The 23,190-nt window shown below is 44.6% G+C and overlaps 1 protein-coding gene across 3 annotated transcripts in view; it reads left to right on the forward strand.

The window, feature by feature from the left end:
• Nucleotides 1–23,190, forward strand: part of FRMPD1 (FERM and PDZ domain containing 1) — a 121,287-nt gene that overhangs the window by 74,665 nt on the left and 23,432 nt on the right. The window contains exons 2-5 of one of the 3 annotated variants that reach the window (XM_045840804.1): nucleotides 5,845–5,949; nucleotides 15,075–15,232; nucleotides 16,198–16,300; nucleotides 19,127–19,172. In XM_045840804.1, the coding sequence (XP_045696760.1) occupies nucleotides 5,849–5,949; nucleotides 15,075–15,232; nucleotides 16,198–16,300; nucleotides 19,127–19,172 (408 nt within the window). In that variant the 5' untranslated portion in view covers nucleotides 5,845–5,848. Of the gene's footprint in view, nucleotides 1–5,844; nucleotides 5,950–15,074; nucleotides 15,233–16,197; nucleotides 16,301–19,126; nucleotides 19,173–22,964; nucleotides 23,101–23,190 lie in introns of those variants that run through there. The other 2 variants (XM_045840805.1, XM_045840806.1) reach the window with 2 other exon arrangements.

The raw sequence follows: 23,190 nt of genomic DNA on the forward strand, positions 1-23,190 counted from the left end.
TTTCTTTTTTCTGATGCTGTTTAGCTCTCCAGAAAATGACTCTCTAGTCTATTATTTTTTGAAATATAAAGTTCTGGCTGCCAGTATTTCGGGAGTGAGGCACAGAAAGGGACTGGAGGTCTTATCATTTAGTATGGAGAGTTTTACGTAATCCTTCTATTTTCATCCCTGTACCTTCTATTGTGCCAAGTCTCCCCAGATCTGAAGCCTCTCTTGATTTCTCCAAATGGTTAGCCTCTTGTCTCCAGTAGAGTGGGGAAGAGGTGCTTGTGTACGTGGGCAAGGCTGCCCAGGCTGGGATGGTGCCTGCGAACTGTTGCTGCTTATAGAGGCCTGTGTTCATAGTCTCAGCCCGATGCCTCAGCCCACTTTCTCCCGCACCTCCTGCCTCCAATTCCTGAGCCATCTTAGGGCAAATTAGCTCATTTTTTTTTCACTAGAACCCCCTTCTGAAAGCACTTAGATTTCTGTTTCCTTTGCTCTGCTCAGCAACCTCTCCTCCAAGCAATTTCTGTCTCCCAAACACTGTCAGCACCTCTCGTCTCTTGTCATCTCTCTTGTTCCCTTTATTCTATGGGTTCACCCCCTTTTCACTTCTTTTCTATCATTTATTTTAGGAAAGAGAAGACATAAAGACATTGTTTCAACTCACCATGTTTAGCCAGAAATCTACCGTCTCTACTTTAATAATTTAAAAAAATAATAAAGCCAGATGCCACCCTGAGCAGGGTGGCTCAGTAGAGTGGGCATCGTCCTGCAAACCAAAAGGTAGCCTGTTTGATTCCTGGTCCGGGCTTGTGCCTGGGTTGCGGGCCAGGTCCCCAGGGTGGCGGGGGCGCGGTGTGAGAGGCAGCTGATTGATATTTACCTTATACTTTGATGTTTCTCTCCTTCTCTTCCTCCCTCCTTTCCTCTCTCTCTGAAAATAAATATGTAAAATATTTTTAAAGCTGAGATGCCTAGAACTGAAGTCAGTATTCAGATCTGATGTCCCTCAATGCAAAAAAAAAGCTAGACGGACACATCCCTTGATCTACATAGAATTTAGTTTTGGTTTCAGCCTATGTTTTTTGTCTGTTCATTTGCATTTATCTGGCATCTGACTGAAAAAAGTGTGTCTTCAGGTAAAGTGATGAGTTTGGTGTCCTGCTTTCATTTTTATATGCCCAGGTTAGTGCATTCCTGCTATAGACCCCACATTACTCCATTGATTTATTGATAGCTTCTATTCACTAGTACTTTATTCAGAACACTTACTTTGATATTCACAAGAGACGTTGTATTGACAGAGATCCAAGATGGCGGCAGAGTAGGTGGAAGCTACATTCATTCTTCCCAAGACCAAACTGGAAGTACAACTAAAATGTAGAGCAATAAACCTGAATAACCAACTGAAGACTAGTCTTCCGAAGAGAAGTCTTATAACCAAAGATTTACAGAAGAAGCCACATTGAGACTGGTGGGAAGTGCAGAGACATAAAAAGGTCTGGCCCTGCTCCCGTAGGTGGCAGCTGAAATTCCAGGGGAATATCTCAGCTGCAAAGGCTCCCCCTGAGAAGCACGGGGGTCTCTGGCCCAAGCTGGGATCTCCAGCCCAGTGCACCAGAGCCACGAAGAGGTGTCCACATAATACCTGGCTGTAAAGATCAGCAGGCATTCTGTTTGCCAAGGAGAGTCGGTAATCTTAGAGACATAAGTGCCCTCCTAAATGGGTCAATGCACAAAATCTCATTTGCAGCCACTCATCCTGGACCCCGGCTGAGGGGGAATGGAGCAGATGAGAGCCATGCGGGGAGAGACTGGGGTTTGTGGCTCTGGGAGAGAGCTGAGGGGATGACCACTGGGACCCCCCCATGCTGAGTCACTCTGCTACACCTCAGATGTCATCTTTCTTGGGTGGAGCACACCCATCCAAACGGCATCGGCCTGGGGGAATGCAATACCCCTACCCCTGGTCTCTTCTTGACCCACTCTGGGAAGCTTCCGCTCTGTGGAGCTTCTGCCCTGTTAAGGAGTCAGCTGCCTGGGCTAGTGTGCAGAGGTCTGGGCAGACTCAGGATGTGTCAGAGACAGAGTTGTGTAGCGTAGGGGTGGGAGCCATTCCCCCCACTTTCCTGTGAACCTGACCTGTGCCTCCCCCTCTGCCAATGCCCAGTGCCCGCCCCCGCACCCCCACCTGCTGGGTTCAGGCTCCTGGCAGAACCTGGGACAGACTGAGTTGTGTGGCTCTAAAACAGGAGAAATTTTTTCCTCACACACCCTATTGGTGCAGAGCCTTCCTATCGTGTGGCCAAATCTTGCTCTGTTAGCACCTAATAAACTCTGCTGGGGTCCCTCTGATGACCCTTTGAGACCCTGCCCCACCACAGAAGTGTGTGGGGACCTAGTAGGTGGCACCTAGACTTGGTATACCCTAGCACATTTGCTGAGTGGCCTCAGATCTAGCACTGCACCAAGTTTGAACCTGTATAGATCTCGTTACCACCTCTTGTCCCGACCTGGTGACTCACTGAGAACCTATCACATGCAACTCAAGTACCACCAGAGGCAACTGGCAGGTGGAGGCGGACCTCAAAGTTCCTAGAGATTTTTGCTGACTTGCCTCTGGGCCCATGAAAAACAGCCTTTGTATGCAGCTTGATCCTTCCCGTGCACACCCAGGCTGAACAGAGGCAGCCATAAACTGTGGCTCACTTTATAGCGCCAAACAAGTTGCCCAGGGCCAGCCACAGGCAGCGTCCAACACTGATCTGCTCCAGAGTCCCTCGCAAGAGGCCCCAGAACTAACATGCCCAGTCGACATTAGAGCAGGATTCAATTAGCTGCACAAGTGGCATATCCAAAGAGAGATCTCAGCAGGTGCTAGAGCCTGTTGAGGCGAATTCTGCTTTGAGTGGTCAGCTCCTGCACAGCAGCACATACACTGTGGTCAGGGTTGATCCTCACAGTTGGCCAGCCTGAGGGTTGATCCCACATATGAATGGGCCAATAGCTATCAAGACTCAATTACAACAGGAGGGCCGACGTATCCCACACAAGGGACATTCCTGGAGCACCCAGTACAGGTGATCAAAGAGACTATCATGGAGTCTATCCTCTGGAGGATACCTACTACATAAGACCATTCTACCAAGACTGGAAGTCAGAGCAGGTCTACCTAATACATAGAAACAAACACGGAGAGGCAGCCAAAGTAGGGAAACAAAGAAATATTCCCCAAGTGAAAGAACAGGAGAAATCTCCAGAAAAAGAGCTAAATAAAAGGGAGGCATACAATTTACCAGATATAGAGTTCAAAACAATGGTTATAAGGATGCTCAAGGAACTTAGGGGAAGAATGAATGAAATCAATGAGAACTTAAACAAAGAGACAGTAAACATAAAAAGGGACATATGAACCATGAAAAAGAACCAGTCAGAAATGAATACGATATTTGAAATGAAGAACACACTGGAAGGAATAAACAGGTTGAATGAAGCAGAGGATCGAATCAGCATTTTGGAAGACAAGGTAGAAGAAAACACCCAATCAGAGCAGCAAAAAGAAAAGAGAATTTTTAAAAATGAGGATAATTTGAGGGACCTTTGGGACAACATGAAGTGTAACAACACCCACATAATAGGGGTACCAGAAGGAGAAGAGAGAGCACAAGGGATTGAGAACCTATTTGAAGAAATTATGACTGAAATCTTCCGTAAACTGGTGAAGGAAGAAGACATACAAGCCCAGGAAGCACACAGAGTCCCAAACAAGATGGACCTAAAGAGGCCCACGCCAAGATACACCACAATTAAAATGGCAAAGGTAAAAGTCAAAGAGAAAAAATCTTAAAGGCAGCAAGAGAAAGACAACGAGTTACCCACAGGGAAGCTCCCGAAGACTGTCAGCTGACTTCTCCACAGAAGTGTTTCAGGCCAGAAGGGACTAGCACAGGAGAGGTTTGCACTGTTTCTAACAGAATTGGTATCAATATTGTACTGGCTGCTTAAAAATAATTTGGAAGCTTTGCTTCTTTATACTCTAGAAGCTAAAATAACATTTGGGGAAAAATAAACTAAGTTGGCTAAAAGCAACATTATCCTGGATTGGATCCTGGAACGTAAAAGGAACATTAGTGGGAAAAAAACTGTAAAATCTGAATAAAGCCTATGTTATGGTGAATATTATTGGACCAATGTTAATTTCTTAGTTTTGACAAAGGGACAAGGATTATGTAAGATATTAACAGCAGGGGAAACTGAATGAAGGGTATATATGGGATACTCTCCTGTATTATTTTTGGAACCTTTTGTACATCTAAAATTATTCCAAAGTAATAAGTTTCTATTTAAAATAAAACAGAAAATTATCAGGAGGAGGTACCTCTTATAGATTTATAAGAATTTACCTTTCAACTTTTGCCTGCAACTTTGGGGGGAGGCGGGTAACTCTGTAACACCTTTCTCTTCCATGGTAATTGCCTATTTAGATTTTTAAATCTCTCTCAGGGTCATTTGACACCATTCTCTATTTTCCTTGAAAACCATCTGTGCATCAAGGTTTTCAAATAGCTTTGTGTATTATTAAGCAACCTAATCTCTCATCATTCTTTTCTTACTTTCTCTATATCCATGGTTATTTCCCAATATCTGATCTTATTTTGTGATTACTTATTAGGTTGTAAAATCAATGTGCTGATTGGAGACCAGTATTTTAAGAAAGTGAAGTAATGTAGAAGAGGAAGATATAAATATAGATAGTTTTATGAAATTGGAATCCCAGGCACGTGGATTGTTTTTCTTGGTGACCTGACAGCATCCGCCCATCATAGCACAAATGCGTGTAACTTCTGACTTAGCGATCCGATATTTGGGAACTTATCCAGATACAGAATTGCAAGCATGCAGAAATGCTGCATTACAGTATTATTTAAAATCGCAAAAGACTGGCAGTAACCCCAACGTCTATCAGTAGAGGGCTACTATTTAAATTACAGTATACTCATACGCAGGAGTTGTCAAAGAGAATGAAGAAGCCTTCTCTGTGCTGACGTGGAAAGACATGGATATAACATGTTCTGAGGAGAAGGAAGTATGGCACAGGATGATGTGTATGATGTACTATGAGTATTGTGTTAAAAAGAGGAAATACAAAATATGTATTTGTGTTTGCTTGTCTAGGCGTGAAGAAGCTCTAGAAAGATAAATAGGGAAGGAGGGCAGTGATCACCTATGGGCGTGGGCTCCGGGTGGATGAAGGCAGGTAAGGACAGAGGGGAGACCTTTCACTGTACGTTTTAAAAAATTGTGGTAAGAACACACTTAACGTGAGATCCAACCTCTTAACAAAATTCAGTACAGTGCCCAATATACTGGCTGTATATCCTTTTCACAGTCTAGGTTTTGAATTGTGCAAATGAATCACTTATTCAAAAATTAGATATAAAATACTGAGCGAAAGAAGCAGCACTCGGAAGAGCAGGCCCGGGTGCGCAGTTCCTGATGCCGGTGGCACTGAGCTGTGCTGTTCCGGGGTGCACGCACAGGTGGGGGGACAGTGTCGTGCAGGAAGGTATGTCTGTCACAGTGGGTCACAATCACAGTTCGGGAGCCCTTATCTGTTTTATTTCCTGAGCCAACCTGCTTCCCACAGGACTGGGACTCCTCAGGGCAGAGGGCTGCTGCAGCTGCCCTCTCTGTGGGCACTGAGCACCCGTGCATGTTCAGTTCAGGTGCCAGCAGAGCCCTGGCTATTTGATTAGCGTGTCTTAAAATGGGCAAATACAGGAAGCATCATAGCGATTGGTCAGCATAGTGTTCAAAATATGTTGGCAAGCATCTTAAGGAAACTCTTCTTGCTTTTAGGTAAATGGAAGAGCTGGAGACCAGTTTATTCCAGACACGGAAAGCACACAGGATAGAGCAAATGGTTGCAAGATGGCTCCGGCGCTCCCGGGACAGCTCGGCCCGGTAAGGCTCCCGGGCTGGCAGAGATTCCCGTCGGTGAGGGACTGGTGTCCCGTGGGAGGAGGCTCTGCCAGTCTTGGCAGTGCCTGGGGATCACTGTGTCCTGCTTGCTTTGTTCTTACACCATGGGTGGGAGAAGGGGAAACGGGTCAGCAATTTTGCAGGAGCGCCTTTCTCTCTGTCCCTTCCTGCTCTCCCCTCGGCGTCCCTCAGACGTGCTCCCGCATACACAAGCACACTCACACCGAACTCACTCTCACATTCAGAGACAAACACACTCATACACCGATACATACTCACACGCACGCACATCCATATATACAGTCTGGAACACACACACACTGTTTTGAACTCACACACATGCTCGCTCACTCTCTCTGTCTCTTTCTCTGTCTCACACACACCCCTTGTCTTTGTGCTTGACGTGAGGGTCAGACAATCTGCTGTTTACACTCTTTCCCCGTCTTCGTTCCTAGCAGCTGCTCCTCCCTTGCAGTTCCCGTTTCATTCTAAACAAAATAAAGTGAAATCAAATACAGATCTGATGTGACGGCTACAAGAGAGCTTAAAATATGTTCTGTTTCGAAGCCTTCATTTTCCATCTCAGATTTCCCATCTGGCCCTGCCACACAGATGAAATATCACATGTCAGGTGTTTCTGAGACAGACACACATTCTTCCGAAGGAACTGGAAACAGCTGTTCTGCTGCTGAGACCATGCCTTGCTCAGGGCTGGCCCAGTGCTCAGATCCTCACACACTGCAGTGAGATAAGGCTGGTAGAATTAGCCCCATTTCACAGATGAAACAGCCAAGGCTCACTCAGAGAATGACTTGTATAGGAGCATCACCACCCTCCACTCTCCCTGCTCAGAAACATTTTGATGGGTCTTCATTTCTGAGAGGCTGAGTTTCAACATTTTGGGTTTGACATTCAAGGCTCTCCGTGATTAACCCCACTGTCCTTTACAGCTATTTGTCTTATTACTCTGCTTCATTCACATCATACTACAGCTAAAATGACCTACTCATTATTCCCTTACTGTAAGCACCCCTACTTCCCCTTCTACCCCTTAAGGGGACCTGGGCTCCCATCTCCATGTCTCCAGAACCCACCCGCATTGCGAGGTCCAGCTAAAGTGCTGTGTTTTCCATGAAGGGGTCCCTAGCCTGCAGTCAGAATTCATTTCTCCCATTGGGCCACGCACTGTTTGATTTGTAACACTGGCATTGTGCTCCTCCTGGTGCGTTCCACTTATTTGCGTGTATCCCTTTTCTTTATTCTAAACTGTCAACTCTCTAAGGGCAGGGAGAGCATCAGCCTCGTCTCCAGGAGATTACAGGTGGTTAAGTGGTATTTGACGAACCAATGGGAAAGCTGCTAGGCACATTGTTTCCAAAGTGGGTTCTGCAAAACCTGGTGGTGTGCTGCTCCCTAAAAACGGATGCATGATCAGATGTGTCTGGGAAGTGATGCAGCCCATATCCCACCCGAGCCCACCCCCTTGGTGATTCTTGGTGCATTTTAGCAGATTGAAGGCTCTGGGAACTCCTGCAGAAAAGATGTGTATAACTTTAACTTGGTGTTGCCTAAATATTTGATCTTGGAACTCCCTAATATCTAGCTTCTCACACAGAATATAAATAAAAGGTAATACTGACCTCTAGAAAGTTATATATTTACTGTATATATAGAATTGTGCAGCAATCACCACAATCTAATTTTAGAATTTTTATTTTAGAATTCTCACTTTCAATACCCCAGAAAGAAACTTTGTACCCACTGTCATTCCAGATTTGCCACACCCCCAGCCCCAGGTTTCTACCGTATTTTTCAGACTGTAAGACTCACGTTATTCCTCCCCCTCAATTTGGGAGGAATAATGGTTGTTAATGCTGCTATTGAGTTCTGTTTACATTTACATTGGTGAAATATTATCTTATTTATGTTATTAAATATTTTACCACATTTTTTGCTTCAAAATTTTCTTTCCTGTTTTCCTCCTAAAATCTAGGTGTGTCTTATGGTCCAAAGAATACGGTACTTTCTTTCTCTATAGTCTCCTGTTCTGGATACCTCACGTTAAATGGAATCATATGATGTGTGGTCTTCTGTGACTGGCTTCTTTCACTTAGCCTAATGTGTTCAAGGCTTATCCATGTATAGCATGTATCAGTATTTCATTCCTTTTTATTACCAAGCATCATTCCATTATGGAATATTTACTTTGTCCATGCATCAGCTAATGGACTCTTGGGTTGTTTCCACTTTGGAGCTATTATGAATGACACTGTTACAAACATTTGTGTAAACTTTGAACATATGTTTTCATTTCTCTGGGGTAAATATGTAAGAATGGAATAGCTGGTCATAGGGCAACTCGATGTGTAACTGTCAGGCTGTCTTCCAAAGCAGCTGTGCCCCTTTAGATTTCCACCAGCAGAGTGTGATGGTTCCAGCGTCTCCACGTCTTTGTCAACACTTGGTATTGTCTGTCTTTTGGATTGTAGCAACCCTGGTGGGTGTAAAGTGGTGTCTCACTGTGGTTTCGGTCTGCATTTTCCTGATGGCTGACGATGATGCTGAGCATCTTTCCATGCATCTAAGGAGTTTTGTCTTCCACGTGCTTGAGAAAGAGAAGAAAAAGAGAGAAAGTTTCCTGGCACTGTCCGTGGAAGACGTAATGTCTGTGTTTCTAGGATAAATCACAAGTAGCCTTGTTTAAATTGTTTCTCACTTCCAGCTCTGCACCTTTGACACAGGCTGGATTCTTGGTGTGCTCCGATTGCGTGATGATCGAGAACTGAAAAGCTAAGTTTGGGGTAGATCACTGGTGTTGCCCTGGAGTAGAATAAACGGTGCCACCTACCACTCTGTTGCTTAATCAAGAAATCGGGGAGTCATCCTGAATTTCACACTCTGCCTCCCCCCCACCAGCATCTCCTGTCAGTTCACCTTCAAACACACCTCCCATCTCTTCACCTTTCCACCCGCTTCTCTGCTCCACCCGATTCTCTGCCCCAGAGCCACAGTGGAATTTTCAAGGTCCAGACTGCTCCCGTCCCCCACACTCACCCGCAGCCCCACCTCACCCAAAACCACTCAGTGGCTCTCTTGCCATCGTGTCACGGGCTGCAAGTCCCTTTATGCTCTGCCCCAGCCTGACTGTCCACCCTCATCTCGCTCCTCCTGCTTCCTTGGCACAGCGGGCCCCTGTTTGTTCCCTTGAGTACTGACCCCCTCATTGCACTTTATAATAATATGTCCATTTACTTACTTGTTCATCGTCTCTCCCCACCCATCTGCTTATATGGCCCTTCTCCAGCCTTCCTGCCACATATGAGACCAACGACCATGACCGTTCTGTTTTACAAGTATCTTCAGCCCAGGAAGAATACATAGTCTGTGATAGATGTTCAATAGATGTTTATTGATTAAGAATTTTCACAGTATGGGGCTATATTACTTATTAAAATATATTTACAATTTATACTCTTCTTTCTTCCAAAAGGAATGTTTGATGGTTTACAGTTTTAAAACATGTAGAAAATTTTCAATAAAGACTAGAAATGCAGAGAAGCCACAGAACTGATATGTACAACCCATGGACATGAACGAAGGAAGGGAAGGATGTTGATGAGGGGGCGCAGGGTGCAGGGGAATAAAAGGGAGAAAAAATGGGACAACTCTAATAGCATGATCAATGAAATATATTTTAAATAATAAATCAATCCCTACTAATCATTAAGAACTGCAGCGATTTATTTCATCTGACAAACAACAGAGGGGTATGAGGATTGAATGTGGGAGGTTGGGGTGGGTTGGGCAGAGGAGAGTAATGAGGGGAAACGGGGACAACTGTAATTGAACAACAACAAAAAAATTAATAAGAAAAAAAGGACTAGAAATGCTATAAATGGATTGTAAACCAATTAGACATAGGATTTAGCATTAGAATGCAAAGATTGGCTCCAAGTTTCCTGATAGCCATGCAAGAAATGAGAAAAGTACATGGAAATGTTTTCTAATGTCCAGAAAAAGAAGACATAGAAATTCATCTGGAGTCGTATAAGTTTGCATGTATCTTTTAGCAATCCTGTTATTTTTTTCAGACTTTTAAAAGCTGATCATTTCAGCCAGTTGTACTTTACTTGTAAGCCATTTTCCCCCATAAATGTTAAACCTTATCTCCGAGTCTAATCAAATCATCTTGGAGCAAATTAGTTACAAATAACTATTTTCATTTCTACATTTCACTAAAGGAATTGATAACTTTTATGAACCTGGGTAATGTTGGAGCTCTGTAATGCATCTTAAAATGGTGCTTTTTTCTGGGGAGGAGTGTCAGCTTCCAAAATTGCTTTGATTGCTTAAATTCTAAATTAATTTTCAGTGAGTGGCTATTTACAATCATTAGTCAAATTCAGATAGTGGTGCTCAGTTTGAATGAGTGTGCGTGCTTGGGTAGGTGCCTGCCTAGTGATACCAAATCATTCAGGTGTGGATGAAGACGACTACTCTCTCATCATGTAATTTCACATTCCAATATGGAAATAACACTTACAACATCAGAGCTCTTCTAGAAATAGCTACCTGCCGAATGGACTGTGGGACATGTGTTGAATTTCTGTATAAATAGTGCAATGCAGACTACTTAATATCATATGCTGATTTTTAAGCATTTTGCTTTGAACTTAATTGCCATCTTCTTAACAGCTTTGTACAACTGTATAAGTGATAAAATGAGAAGGGCTTAGTTTATAGTATACTTGTCTACTTAGTTACAGAAATTTTTTCTCTCCTACAAAAGTTTTGGGTTTTTTCTTAAAGATTTTATTTATTTGTCTTGAGGGAGAGGGGAAAGGAGGGAGAAAGAGAGGGAGAAAAACATCAATGTGTGGTTGCCTCTCACATGCCCCCAACTGGGGACCTGGCCCACAACCCAGGCATGTGCCCTGACTGGGATTCGAACTGGCAACCCTTTGGTTCACAGGCTGGCACTCAATCCACTGAGCCATACCAGCCAAGGCAAAAGTTTTGATTTTTTATGTAGTTAAATGATATTCTCTTGGCAATTTCTGTGATTGCTTCTAAGCTTAGGAAATCCTCACCCGATAATTAAATGGGGTTAATTAATTTTCAATTTCATAGTAAAATATTTTATATTTAATTCTTTAATATGTAGCTTATTTTAGTGTAGGCTATGAGATAAAGATTTCACTTGATTTATTCCAAAGTAGAAAGTAGTTTGCCTTACCACTGACTGTGAGGGATCTTTCTTTGCTGATTTGTGACCCCTCCGTTACCATCTGTGACGTTCCCATGTCTGGGAGTGGGAAGCTGGATCTCTCTCCGGGCCAGCTCTTCTGTTCCATTGGTCTCGTTGCCTGACTTCATACACTTGTTAAAACCGTTTACATGTTTATCTACTCAAGTAGACTTCTATTACTCTTTGTTTTCAATTTTTTACTCCTGCCTGCCTATTTTTCCATGTGAACTTAGGAATATTTTTGTTGTATTATTAAAACAATTCAGCGTAAGCCTTACTGAATGTTCTCATGCTGCATCTGGAAATGTTCATTGTACAGAGCACGATGTAAAGAAACCAAGAGTTTAGTGCACCTTGATATCTTCTTCTGGGGACTTGGTTTTATCCTCAGGGCTGAATAAGATGATTTCTTTCAGCTTATCTTGAATCTCACTAGTAATGAGCACACAGGTCTGGGCACACGTGCACACGCACAGGCACGTGAGTGTCACCGCATCGCGTGTCAGAGCCCTTGCTGTAGGTTTCCAGATTTGCTTGTTCATTACCACCACCGTCTGTTTACTAATTGTAAGGATGGCCCTGCTTGACCTTCCTAGTGCTCCTAATGATGGAGAAAGACCATTACCAGCACCAAATTTTTATTGTGTTTTGACTCAGGTGCAACCGTGGAAAGACCAAGGAGAGCAGGCTGGGAGGCTCCAGCACTGCGCACCCAGAGCTGCCACGGTCTGACTCTCCCTTCCCAAGTCTCCTATTTAAAGTGCCGGTGGGGTGATTTCCCCTCCACACAACTGCAGGCCTTTGCCCTCTCGCATTGCACTCACCGTGTGAACGTTCACCGGCCCTGAGAAGCTGACGCAGCTATAAGCAAAGCCCTCAATTTCTTTCTGGTCTAGGCTGCTACCTCAATTATTCTTTCTTTGGATAAACTTTAGATTAAAAATCCAGCTGATACCAGTCTTTAGTTTTTAAAACCACTTAAACTGAACATAATACAATGTTTAAACATAGATGTAGAACAGTTTCTCCACATCCTGCTGGAACTCAAAGGCGAATGCTTTGTTGTTACAACATAGAGGTAAAATGTACTTTGTCAGAAAGCAGATAAAAAGCCGGAGAATATTTAAAGCACAACCTGGCAGTTTTCCTTTTTCGTGTCATTGATCAGCTCAGTGTGAAGTGATAGACCATAAAATAGAGAATTAGTCTACATGAGACTATTTTCATAATAAACTTAACATGTTTTTTTCTGGTTCTACCTTGGGCTACACCCGGTTATCGGACAGGAATTCCATTAGTGTAGCCGCAGGTCTTACTTCTGTTCCGATGTAAAATCATAGCAACCACTCTAGACTTTTGACTTGAAACCATCACGAAGGCAGCAGACATAGGTTTTTGGATTGCCGGCACTCCGTTTGACATTTATAAGATGCATCAGGAGAAAATTTGGCTACAGAGATCATTTCCTTCAGCTCTCCGTCAAATATTGAACATTTTTTGTGAGGAGAGGCCATGGTTTGATCATGCACCTAGGCAATCCCTTTCCAAACAAAAGCTGAAATGTGGCCTTCAGGGAAAATGTCAAATCCAGACGTCGGGCCAAAGCTCCTGACTCTGTCCGGGGATTAGTCAGCCCAGTGGGGCCTCACTTGTCTACCATTGTTGCGGAAGGTACCCTTCCAAATGGCCAAGTCATATCAGCCTGCCCATTTGAAAGGCGTCAAAATGCATTCTATTTAACCCTGTGATAAGGTTTGTTGTTTTCCTTTTGTTCTCTTAAGCATTTTTCAAGCCTTATTCTATGCCTAGCTTTGAATTCAGCACCTAGTTTTTGCCATACAAACTAGAGTCAAACAGGAGAAAAATGTGGGGTCACTGGAACTGAGCAACAATAAAAAAAAACTAGAGTCCAACAAGAGACTTCACACTGGTCCTTACAAATAGGGTGTATGATTCAAAAACAGGATGTATAGTTTCTGTGGGTGTGTTCAGCAAAGGGAGCGGGATGTCTCTGCCAAAACCAGAGGGCAGTGTAGGAGCCGGGCAGGTACAGTGCATGGCTGGGTGTGTTGGGGAAATCTGTAGAGAGTGTGTATGTTGGGAGGGGGGCGGATTCTAGGCAGAGGGGAGAGCTCGTGCAAAGGCCAGTGTACTGGGGAACTCCAAGGAGACTAGTTTGGAATCACTTGTGTCTTCCTCTATTGTGCTAGCTCATTAAGAATGCCTACCACCTAGTACACATTCAACTAATCTGTTTTTAATGGATCATTGAATGCTTTTTGTCGTTGTGTTTTTATCCTGCAACTTCACCAAACTTGATTTTTTTTAGCTCCAGCAATTCTCTTTGTTGATTATTTGTAGGTGGATATCATCATCTGTTTTTTAAAAAGGTGGTATTTTTCCATTTCCTCTGCTTATAATGTCTCTTATTGTTTTTTGCTTCTGTGAAAACTATTACAAGCATTCCTCGAGCTACATTAAGTAGGAGTCGTGTCCAAGGTGTCCTTCCTGTTGCTTTTTTAAAGGAACGTAGTTGTTGATTTTTGGCTTTCACTGTAGTATATTATTTATTTTATTGAGAAAGATCCTTTCCTAGATTTCAGGTTTTCCAAAAATCAGGAATAGCTAGGGGTTTTATTGAGTATAAATTTTCACAGCTTTCTATTTCTTCCCCCTCGTTAGGTCTTTTTGCTAACACTTCTCAGCACTTCCCGTGTGCTTTCCTAGGACAAATCTCTTTGCTCCTAAACTGCATGAGTCCTCTATTCAGACAGCTCCGACCTGCTCTCAGCCAGGGTCTGTGCAGCTTCTTGATGGATGAGGTGCAGGAGGCTTTGTACTTGGACTTGTCACGTGCATTCTGGCTCCATGAGGTTGTTTTTCATACTTCCTGGTTCTTGTTGAAATTGGAGATCATTGTAAATGACAGAGAGGTGAGTCTCAGATAAGTGAGGTCCTATGGTATTAGTCAGAGTTCCTGACAGTGTTTGGTAAATGGATGACAATGAATGATAGCCTTTAACTGCAGAGCCCCGAGGGAGCTATTACTTCTCCACATTTCTGGAGTTTATAATGACAATAAACACCTCGTCCCCTCAGTATTTGACCTTCCCCAGGAAGGACCATTGACTCCCCCAGGGAGAAAAATCATTTGCCACAGTCAAATAAAAAATAGTTTGTGACTCACTCTGTGGTTTTGAGAGATGGAAAATACAGCTTGCACCTTGACTGATTTTAGATACATAGAGAATATACATGTTTTTAAAGGATTAACGTAGAGAAAGTCTTCACTATCTGGGATTTCATATTGGAATCCTCACAGTTACAAAGTTCAAAGCAAAGCAAAATTCATCAGAAAGCAAAAAAGGAAAAAAGAACCACCAAAGACACAGTGAAGTAGGCATCTTCAGACAGCCAAGCCAAACAACTCTTTGCTCCTGTTCATGGTCCACGTTTTTCCTCTCGGTACCTCTGCTCAACGGTGCCTTCTGCCTGGGATGCCTGTTCATCTACCCGTCCACCCACCCACTCAGCAGCAGCTACTGTGCCAGGATCTGGCCCGTGAGGGTATATATACCCTCAACATCTTTCAGATGTCACCTCGTCCAGGTAGCAAGTGCTTCCCTGATTCCTTGCCCCCTGCCCCACAAAGTGAAAACTGCTCTCCCCTGCTCCGAGCACCATGGCAGTTCCCAGCATCTCTCTCAGAGCATGGTGCCAGTTGGCGATTTTTCTCCTGGTGTTTGTGCCTTATCTCTGTCAGAAGAGGGTTGTCTGCTCAGCTCCTCCAGGGGGCCTGGTCTGTAGCCACCACATCAAATCCCCCTGTCTCTCTTTTTATATCCTCCTTCTCTTCCAGGGCTAAAGTTGCTGCAGCTGCTGGGCCCCTCGGAACCCCAACCCAGACCCTCATCCCTGTGAGACACACAGTAAAAATAGACAAAGATGCCCTCCTGCAGGACTATGGCTTTCACGTTTCCGAGAGCCTTCCCCTCACCGTGGTGGCCGTCACAGCAGGTAAGGGCTGGCTGGGGAATGGGAAAGGAGTTTGGCCTCCTGCAGGGGAACAGCTGTGCTTCTCTTCCCATCTCTCTGTCTGGTAACATAATGCAGAAATGGATGCCCCCGGAAGTTAGAAAGGGCATGTCTAATTCTGGCCTGATTCTGACCTAATTCTCTCTTGGGCTTTGCACGTTCGTCCTCTGGTGCTGGGAGGGAGGGAGCCCCAAGTGTCCTTGCTGATCTGAACCCCGAGCTCCCACTGGCCTCAGGCAGGGCTCTAACCACCCGTGGCTCCCTGGCCAGTCTCCGGGTGATGACAGTATTTGGATCAGCCAGTGTCCCTCTTTGAACCCCACATGCTCTGAGCTGGGGAGAGTTTCTGGTCAGACAGTAATAGAAATTATTGATTTGTTTTCACTTGAGTCTTTGTAAAATATAGACCGTACCAAGGTGAAGAGGAACAGGCTAGAAATGTCTAATGTTTGTTTACGTACCCCAGACACGTATTGATGTTAGATCTGGGTCTAGTTAAAACCCATTAATTTCAGTGTACACACACAGTTCTTTAGAAATGAGTGTAAGCCCTGGCTGGTGGGGCTCAGTGGATTGAGCACCAGCCTGCAAACCAGAAATACCTGTAGCAGATTTACTGGCCAGCTCTGTTGATTCAGGGAGTTCTGCTAGTCATCTTTCCCAGGACAATCTCCTAACGTCCTGTGACAGTGATGGATGGTTGTAGGTACATTATCCATGATTTGTAAACAGGAAATCTGAGATCCACGTGAGCCCAAGGCCGCCTGCAGTGCCGCGTTGGGGGGCGGTGAGCACTGGCTCTATGGGCCTATGGTGCATGCCAAACAACAGTGCCTCAGTGCCCTGAGGACTGGATCGGGTTGCCACCCTGGAATGCTGCGGTGACACACGCATGGGGTGTGAGCCCCTCCTGGGCGAGCACCAGTTACATCTCTTCTGTCCAACAGGAGGCTGTGCTCATGGCAAGCTTTTCCCTGGCGATCAGATCCTCCAAGTGAACAACGAGCCCGCCGAAGAGCTCTCCTATGAACAAGTAGTGGATATTCTCAGGTATGACATTGTCTTCCGTCACTCAGAGGCACAGAGATGATCACAGAGCAGAGATGGGTGACAGGGATGATTTCCCCGTGGTTTTAGTGGGGTCCGATGTTCTTTAGAGCAGTAACCGTAGCCTCACTTTAGAATTCCCTCGTGGTTACTACCTGCTGTCTTTCACCTGCCGACAGAAGTGGTTGGGCGGCACAAGCTTCTGTGTTTATCAAGCCCCACCCTGCCCAAGACACTGTGCTAGGTGCTGCAGGGAATGTAATGATGAACAACACACAGGCCCTGCCCTTTCAGGATTTGTCGTGTGGTTGTAACATATGCCAAAGATTGGACTAAGTTGACCCTCAGCCTCTTTTTTCTTCTTTAACCCTTTTGATACCTCTTCTTAAATGCTCTTACAGAGACAGCCTGCTGGGTGTGTATGTAGTTCCAATAATACGGCACCTACCACCATCCACCTGGCATCATTGTGATTTGTGTAAATGCCTCACGTTCTGCCCACACGTGATGTCCCTGAAAGCAGGCGCACAGCGGGGGCTCAGCCGAGCGAGTGTAAACGGTTGGCACTGACCGTTGGTGACCCTGGTTTTAAGACGGAGGGATGCCAGTGACAGGAGAAAAGGGGATGACCAGTCATGTTATAGGTGCATGCTGTCTTTGTCTTTTACATTTTTCCACCAACACTGTTTTAAAGACTTTAATGTAAATAAAGAGAAATGAGAAATTGAGTCAGAGGGACGCCTGCTTGAAGATACAGCAAGTTTTTTTTTTTTACTTTAATTTGTACCTTTTTGTGAGTGGCTGGTCTGGTTTCAGGGTGGTTTTCATTTCTGAGGGCCTATGGTGCATGCCAAACAACAGGCAACAGTAACAAAGTCAGAGAAAGAGAAAACGAAAATGCAGGGGCAGCCCCGCCCCAGGGAAGACAGTCTCACTGCAGAGAGATGTGCATGCACAGCTTAAGATTTACAGAGAACCCATCTAAGGGCAGAAAATAGAATCCTTCAGCTCAGCCCAGTATTGCTTCAGGACTGCCAGGAGAAAAGTTGAGTGGGTGGGGCAGCGAGGAAAGGATTGGGTGATTTCATTTCTAAAATATGGAGTATGGTGATGGAAAGCATGAAGTTTGCTTCCCAAACTCTTGGGCAGTTTTCTCAAAGATGATCGAATTCTAGCAAATGAATTTGAGATTTTTCAGAGCTGCTAATATTTCTGCCAGGCTGGGTCAAACTATAACCAGTGAAGAAAAGTATTTACCATTTAAAGCAGTACACCAGAATTCAGTAACCGGCTGATGGTGCAGAAACGTGTGCGACCCCTGCTGGGATGCCGGGCAGACACGGCCTCCAGGGAAGCCGAGGAAAGGAGCTATAAATGCTGCAGATTCCTCCAGCTTGTGAGGAAGTTGTGGTTTGACAAAACAGAGGAGAGTCCAGGAAGTATTTCAGCTATTCCTCGAATGCTGGGTAGAATTTGGCCCACAGAGATGGAGGTGAAGTGTGATCCAGGCAAAGAGATAAATGAGCAGGAGGGATGGAGCGGGTAACAGAGAGTGCTGAGCAGTTCACTTTGCCTAGGGCAGCGCAGGCCTAGAGAGTGGTTCTGGTAAGTAAGGCCCAAGGGATGGGGAGCCTTGAATGCTGACGGAGCAAGTTCAGGTGCTGTTCTCCTCCTGGAAGGGTGAGCCATGGACGACTTCCGAGCAGGGATGTGATTTGCTGTGCTCTGTGCATCCGTGTGCTCGCCATGCTTGCACCCGGCCTGCTGGGAATCCCAGGCCTGCTGATTTTTTTAGCTTGGTTCCCAAGGTCATTGCTACTTATGTGGGACGGGGGTGGGGGCGGGGACAAGCAAAGCAAAATGGCACAATACAACCTACAAAACCTCTCTAATTCTTCCAACTCTTATGAGGCCAAAATGTCCTTCGGAGAGCACTCGGATATTGGTTTGTTGTGACTTATCTTGGAAAAGACCTGTTATTATAGGAAACGGAGAAGGAGCAACCCCCGGACACTTAGAAACTTCTGGCTGAGTTTATCCATTCGAGGAAAAAACACTCGAGCAGCGATCAGCCTCAATGTTCATATTGCAAGAAGTCAAATGAAATTATTTTGCAAACTGCTTCTCTGTGTAGCAATAGCAAAGAAACAGGAAAATAAGAATTGATTTTTCAGTTCTATTTTCTGATTCAAAGTGGAAGCTTGGCAGTTATCTAGTCGATTTGATGACTTCAGGAATCTAAGAGATAACAAGACAAAAATGTCTGGTACCTTGATTATGAGATTGGGCTCATCACACTCACATCCTGGGCCCCACAACAAACAGGTGGGCTTTCATCTGATAAATGTTATTCACTTTCGTTCATTCTACTTAGTGAAATGTTTAGTCTAAGTTTTCTGACATAGCAACTTAAAATATCCATGTTATTGCTATGTTTTCTGTTTAAAAAAAATTTTGGACATAAACCTCACTAGTAGTCTAGTAGTCATAGCAACTGGGTGAATTCTCCACCATACAAACTAAAGAGAGGCTCCGTGACCGAATTCCGTGGCTGTAGGCTCAGGCTAGATGGGAAAGGCAGGAATCTGAAGATTCCCTCAGGTTGGGAGGGGCACTCGGGGACAGTGTGAGTTCCCTGGCACAACCCTGCTTTCCTCAACCTCCTTCTCAGTCTCCCCGAGCCAGAGAGGCTGCAGAGAGAGACGCTGCTCTGTAATTCTGCCCGCCTTTTTGACCCTAACACACACACACACACACACACACACACACACACACACACATATCAACATCACCCAGAATGACGAAATGTTTTTGTATTTTTTTTTTCAGGGAAGCTGAAGATTCTCTTTCAATAACAGTTGTTCGCTGCACGTCGGTAAATCTCTTTCTATGTCCTGTGTGTTAGTGTCACCGTTCTCCATCCCAAGCCCCATCCCCCTTGTGAGATGTCCCTCAGAGGACAAACAGGGCAGGCAAGGGGCAGAGGGGACAGCTGCCAGGCAGTCGGCGTTGCCTGGAGACCGCGATCCATTGGTGGTGTGGAGAAAACAGACATGGGTCCAGGTGTCGAGGGCTCGCGGTCCAGCCAAGGAGACAGCCCTGTGATTATGCAGAATGGGACAGTGGAAGGGGCGCCCAACTGGGGCCCCAAGGCAGATTTGAGTGGCGTGACCTTGGGCAAGTCACTTCACTTCAGTTTTCACTTTTGTGAAACAGTGGTGATGGCAAACACTGCCTTGTCTCTCTGTGGATTGTTACGAGGACCTGACGAGGTGTTGGGTGGGGAAGGATTTTATCAGCTCTGAGGTTCCTCACAAGGCAAGGCAGCACAGATGATGCACAGAGAGAGCGCAGTGGTCCCAACCACTGGAGGCTGAGGGGCCCATTGTGTATGACATGGGGGAGCATGTAACAAATTATAAGAGAAAAACCACCAAGGAGGAAAAGGTGAAATAAAGTTCTCATTCTGAGAAATCATAATACGTACCTCTTACCTGTGGCCACATAAAGACAAAAAATAAATAGGGCATACAGAATTTTAATACTGCTTTAAATAATCTAACCTAATTGACCACACAGCAGGCTACCAACAAATTCAACAAATTCCCCAAATAAGAAACTGCACAGGTCTCTTTTTCTAGAATGCAATAAAACAGGAATTAGTAACTCTCAAAACCTAATTAAAACCATCATCCCTTTTGGAAGTGAAAATGCTATGTCCTGAGTAAAGATGAAATCAACTGAAAAAGCAAAACTACTATTACAGATTAGTTAGAAAATAGTTAAAAATCAGATTTCTACTTCTTAAAATTTATGTGCAGCTGAAAATATATCCAGAGTAAAATTAATAGCCTTAAGTGATTTTTATTTAAAAAGAAAATAAGTAAAGTAAATATTCAGTGAAGAAAATAGAAAGAAAAGACTAATAAACAGAAAGCAGAATAAAGAAAATAATAAAAATTAAAATCTAAATGGTGCTTTGGAAAGCAGAAAAATGGTAAAGTTGATAAGTAAATCCAAGGGCTGTTTCTTTAAGGGAAAATATAGGAAAATAGGAAATCTAAGGGAAAAGAAATATGTGGGTCCTTTGTGAAGGAAACCAGAATAGTACTGAAGGATGTTAAAGAATTTTCGATACATGGAGATACATACCATCTTCCTTTATGAGAAGGTTATTACTGGTACACTGGCTTTTCTCATGATAATATACCATACACTGAAAGCTAATCACTATAAATGCCTGTGCAGGTGTTAAGAAATTATTTTTATTTAGCTGATTATTATCTCAATGGAGAACATCTTAATTAGGTGGTTATTTGCTTTCTCTACTTCCAAGAAATTAAAGCAAAAGATAACACTTGTTAACGTAAGGAGAGAAGGAAATGGCGCGTAGCGCATCCTTTAAGAAGTAAAAAGCACAGGGAGAGGAAGACGTGTTCCGGTGCCATTCCTGAGATTCCCGTGCGGTCCCCAAGGAAAGGGCGGTGTGAGTGCCCTGCTCTGGCGGTCCTGTGGGGGACACTGAAGTCAGCCTCACTGATGGCCCTCGGCACCTCCCAGAAATGCCCTGAACATTGCCTAGCCCGCTCCTCTTACCCAGCAGAAGTGACACGATCATAAGACAAGTGATCACATGTGTCTTGCTTTAGCAAGGAATGCTCATCTCTGCCATGGTAAATTCTTCGAGTTCTCAGATGACCTGAAATCACGTAGGAACGGTGAGATCCCGAGTTGGTTATGTCAACTACTGCAACTCTGAGGCATAGAATTTTATGGGAAAAAATGTCTTGGTTTCATTGTATAGCTCTGCATTTATATTAATTATTCATATATTATCATAATATTAATACTAATAGTTAATGTCTGGTTTACTTTTTACCAAAAGAAAACCCTACGGGGCAGAAATATTACAGGTGAGGACACGTGGCCCCCACGCCCATGGCCTCACAGGAAGACGCTGGTGGAGCTGGGTGACGTCCCAGGTAGTTAGAGACTCCAGAGCCCACACTCACTGGCATGATGCTGTCCTCCCTCCTGAAACTCTGCTGTCTTCATGAAATGGCATGGGCCAATCCAGGGCAGGGTGGCAGGGGCAATTGCAAAGAGATAAAAAAATATTTTCCAACGTGTCCCTTTCAGGTCCCTTGTAAACATTAACAGCAAAAACACGCAGAGAGAGGTTTTTTTTTATCAGCTCAAGTTTGCTGCTCTTTGATAAATTCATTTAGAACCGAGGGAGAACTTAGATGTCCTAAAATAATGGATAACTCATGTCCTTTAAATGGCCTCTTTTTAATATCAGGTGGCTCCGGTGGGTGGTTTACAATATGTTTTAGGCGCCGAGGTACACAGGGAGCAAGCAGACTGGCCCTGAGGCAGGCCCTGTGGGCGGGGCATTTTCCAGGCAGGGAGTGTGTTTTCCCAAAGCAGCTGGTTTCGTGGTTGGATGGTTTCCTGTGCAAGAGAGGCCCTTCTTCCCTGTGTCTTCCACCAACTAGTCCTAGTTCAACAACAACAAGTCAACCTTGTATGAAGTAGCTCTCCAAAGATTTGCAAGGGTGGCCCTCTCTGCTCCATTCATTCTTCCTTATATGGTACGTTTCTCTGAATTCTTGCTTCTCTGATAACTTTCTGGACAGGTTTTGATTTTGTCGTGACCCTCTCACATGGTGGCACCCAGAAAGGAATATAATTCCACGTATGGTCAACTGGTATGGGTACCACAGAGGACAGAGGGTGAAGTACCAACATGTACCAGGGACACTAGCGAAGCCCAAGATTGGGTTAACATTTTAGCAGGCCCAATCTTGCTTCTGGCGTGGGTGAAACTTGGGGCTGACCAACAACCGAACTGCTTTTCAAATGAATAGTTTCTCATCCAGCTCCCACACCCGTGCCCCATCACATGATGCACAGTTGATTTTTTTGATCCTTGGCACCACACTTCAATTACTCTCATCACTGTGGCCCGTGTTCTGGCATGCCGAAATTTTAGTCAGGGAGCTGTGGCTTATTTGTGCAGTCATCAGCTATAGTCATTCTGCCTTCTGTCAAGGAACCACCTCTTCCCAAGTCTCCTCCCCTTCTTCCATCGTCTAGCCAGTGGGTTTCTTTAACCCGATCCAGCCCTGGGTCCAACTCTTCCAGAACCACTTTCCCTACAGTGAGAGATAATAACTGTTGCCTCCACAGATTCCTTTTCTCTCTGTGTCCCTCCCTGGTTCTGCCTCTGATTTCTCAGTCCTTGAGTCTTTAGGGGAGCGGTGGTTGTACCTATTGCTTTGACCCTTCACTTAACTCTGTTCCCTTCAGCTCTTGACAGCCCGACACCCTCTTATGTGTGTTCTTGGTGGTTGCCTGGCCTCTGACGCAGCTGCCCCTGGTCCTCAAGTTTCCATTATCCCTTTTTAAGATTTCCAGTCCCTTTACCTTTCCTCCTGGGTTTTTTTTTTCTGCCTAAGGTCTGATGATAGCTTGCAGCTCCATGTCATTCACAAGCTTGTGAAGTCCCATTTCTCTGACTCCTCCCAGGGCATTGCTAAACGTCGCTGATGAAGGCTGAGCCAAAGGGAGCCTGAGTTGCTTAGTTAGAAATCAGGTCATTCTTGAGTTTAAGTCAACTAGTTTGGGATCCACCTAATGGCTCTGTATCCGGCCTTCTCCACAGGGGGATTATGAGACTCCTTATCAAACATTTTGCAAGAATGAAGGAATACTACTATATCCACAGGACCCCGGCCTACCAATCTGGAATCCTAGCTTCAAATGAAGAAATGAACTTGGTTGGCTCTGACTTGTTTTTGGTAACTCCGTACTGGTTGTTAGTGACCGGTGTCTGAGAGCTCTCTGCCCATCTCTCATCTCAGATTTTGCCGAGAATTAACGACAAGTTT

The sequence above is a fragment of the Phyllostomus hastatus genome, unplaced genomic scaffold (genome assembly GCF_019186645.2).
Source record: "Phyllostomus hastatus isolate PE091 unplaced genomic scaffold, TTU_PhHast_1.1 phas_contig_34, whole genome shotgun sequence".
In the NCBI taxonomy this organism is placed as follows: Eukaryota; Metazoa; Chordata; class Mammalia; order Chiroptera; family Phyllostomidae; genus Phyllostomus; species Phyllostomus hastatus.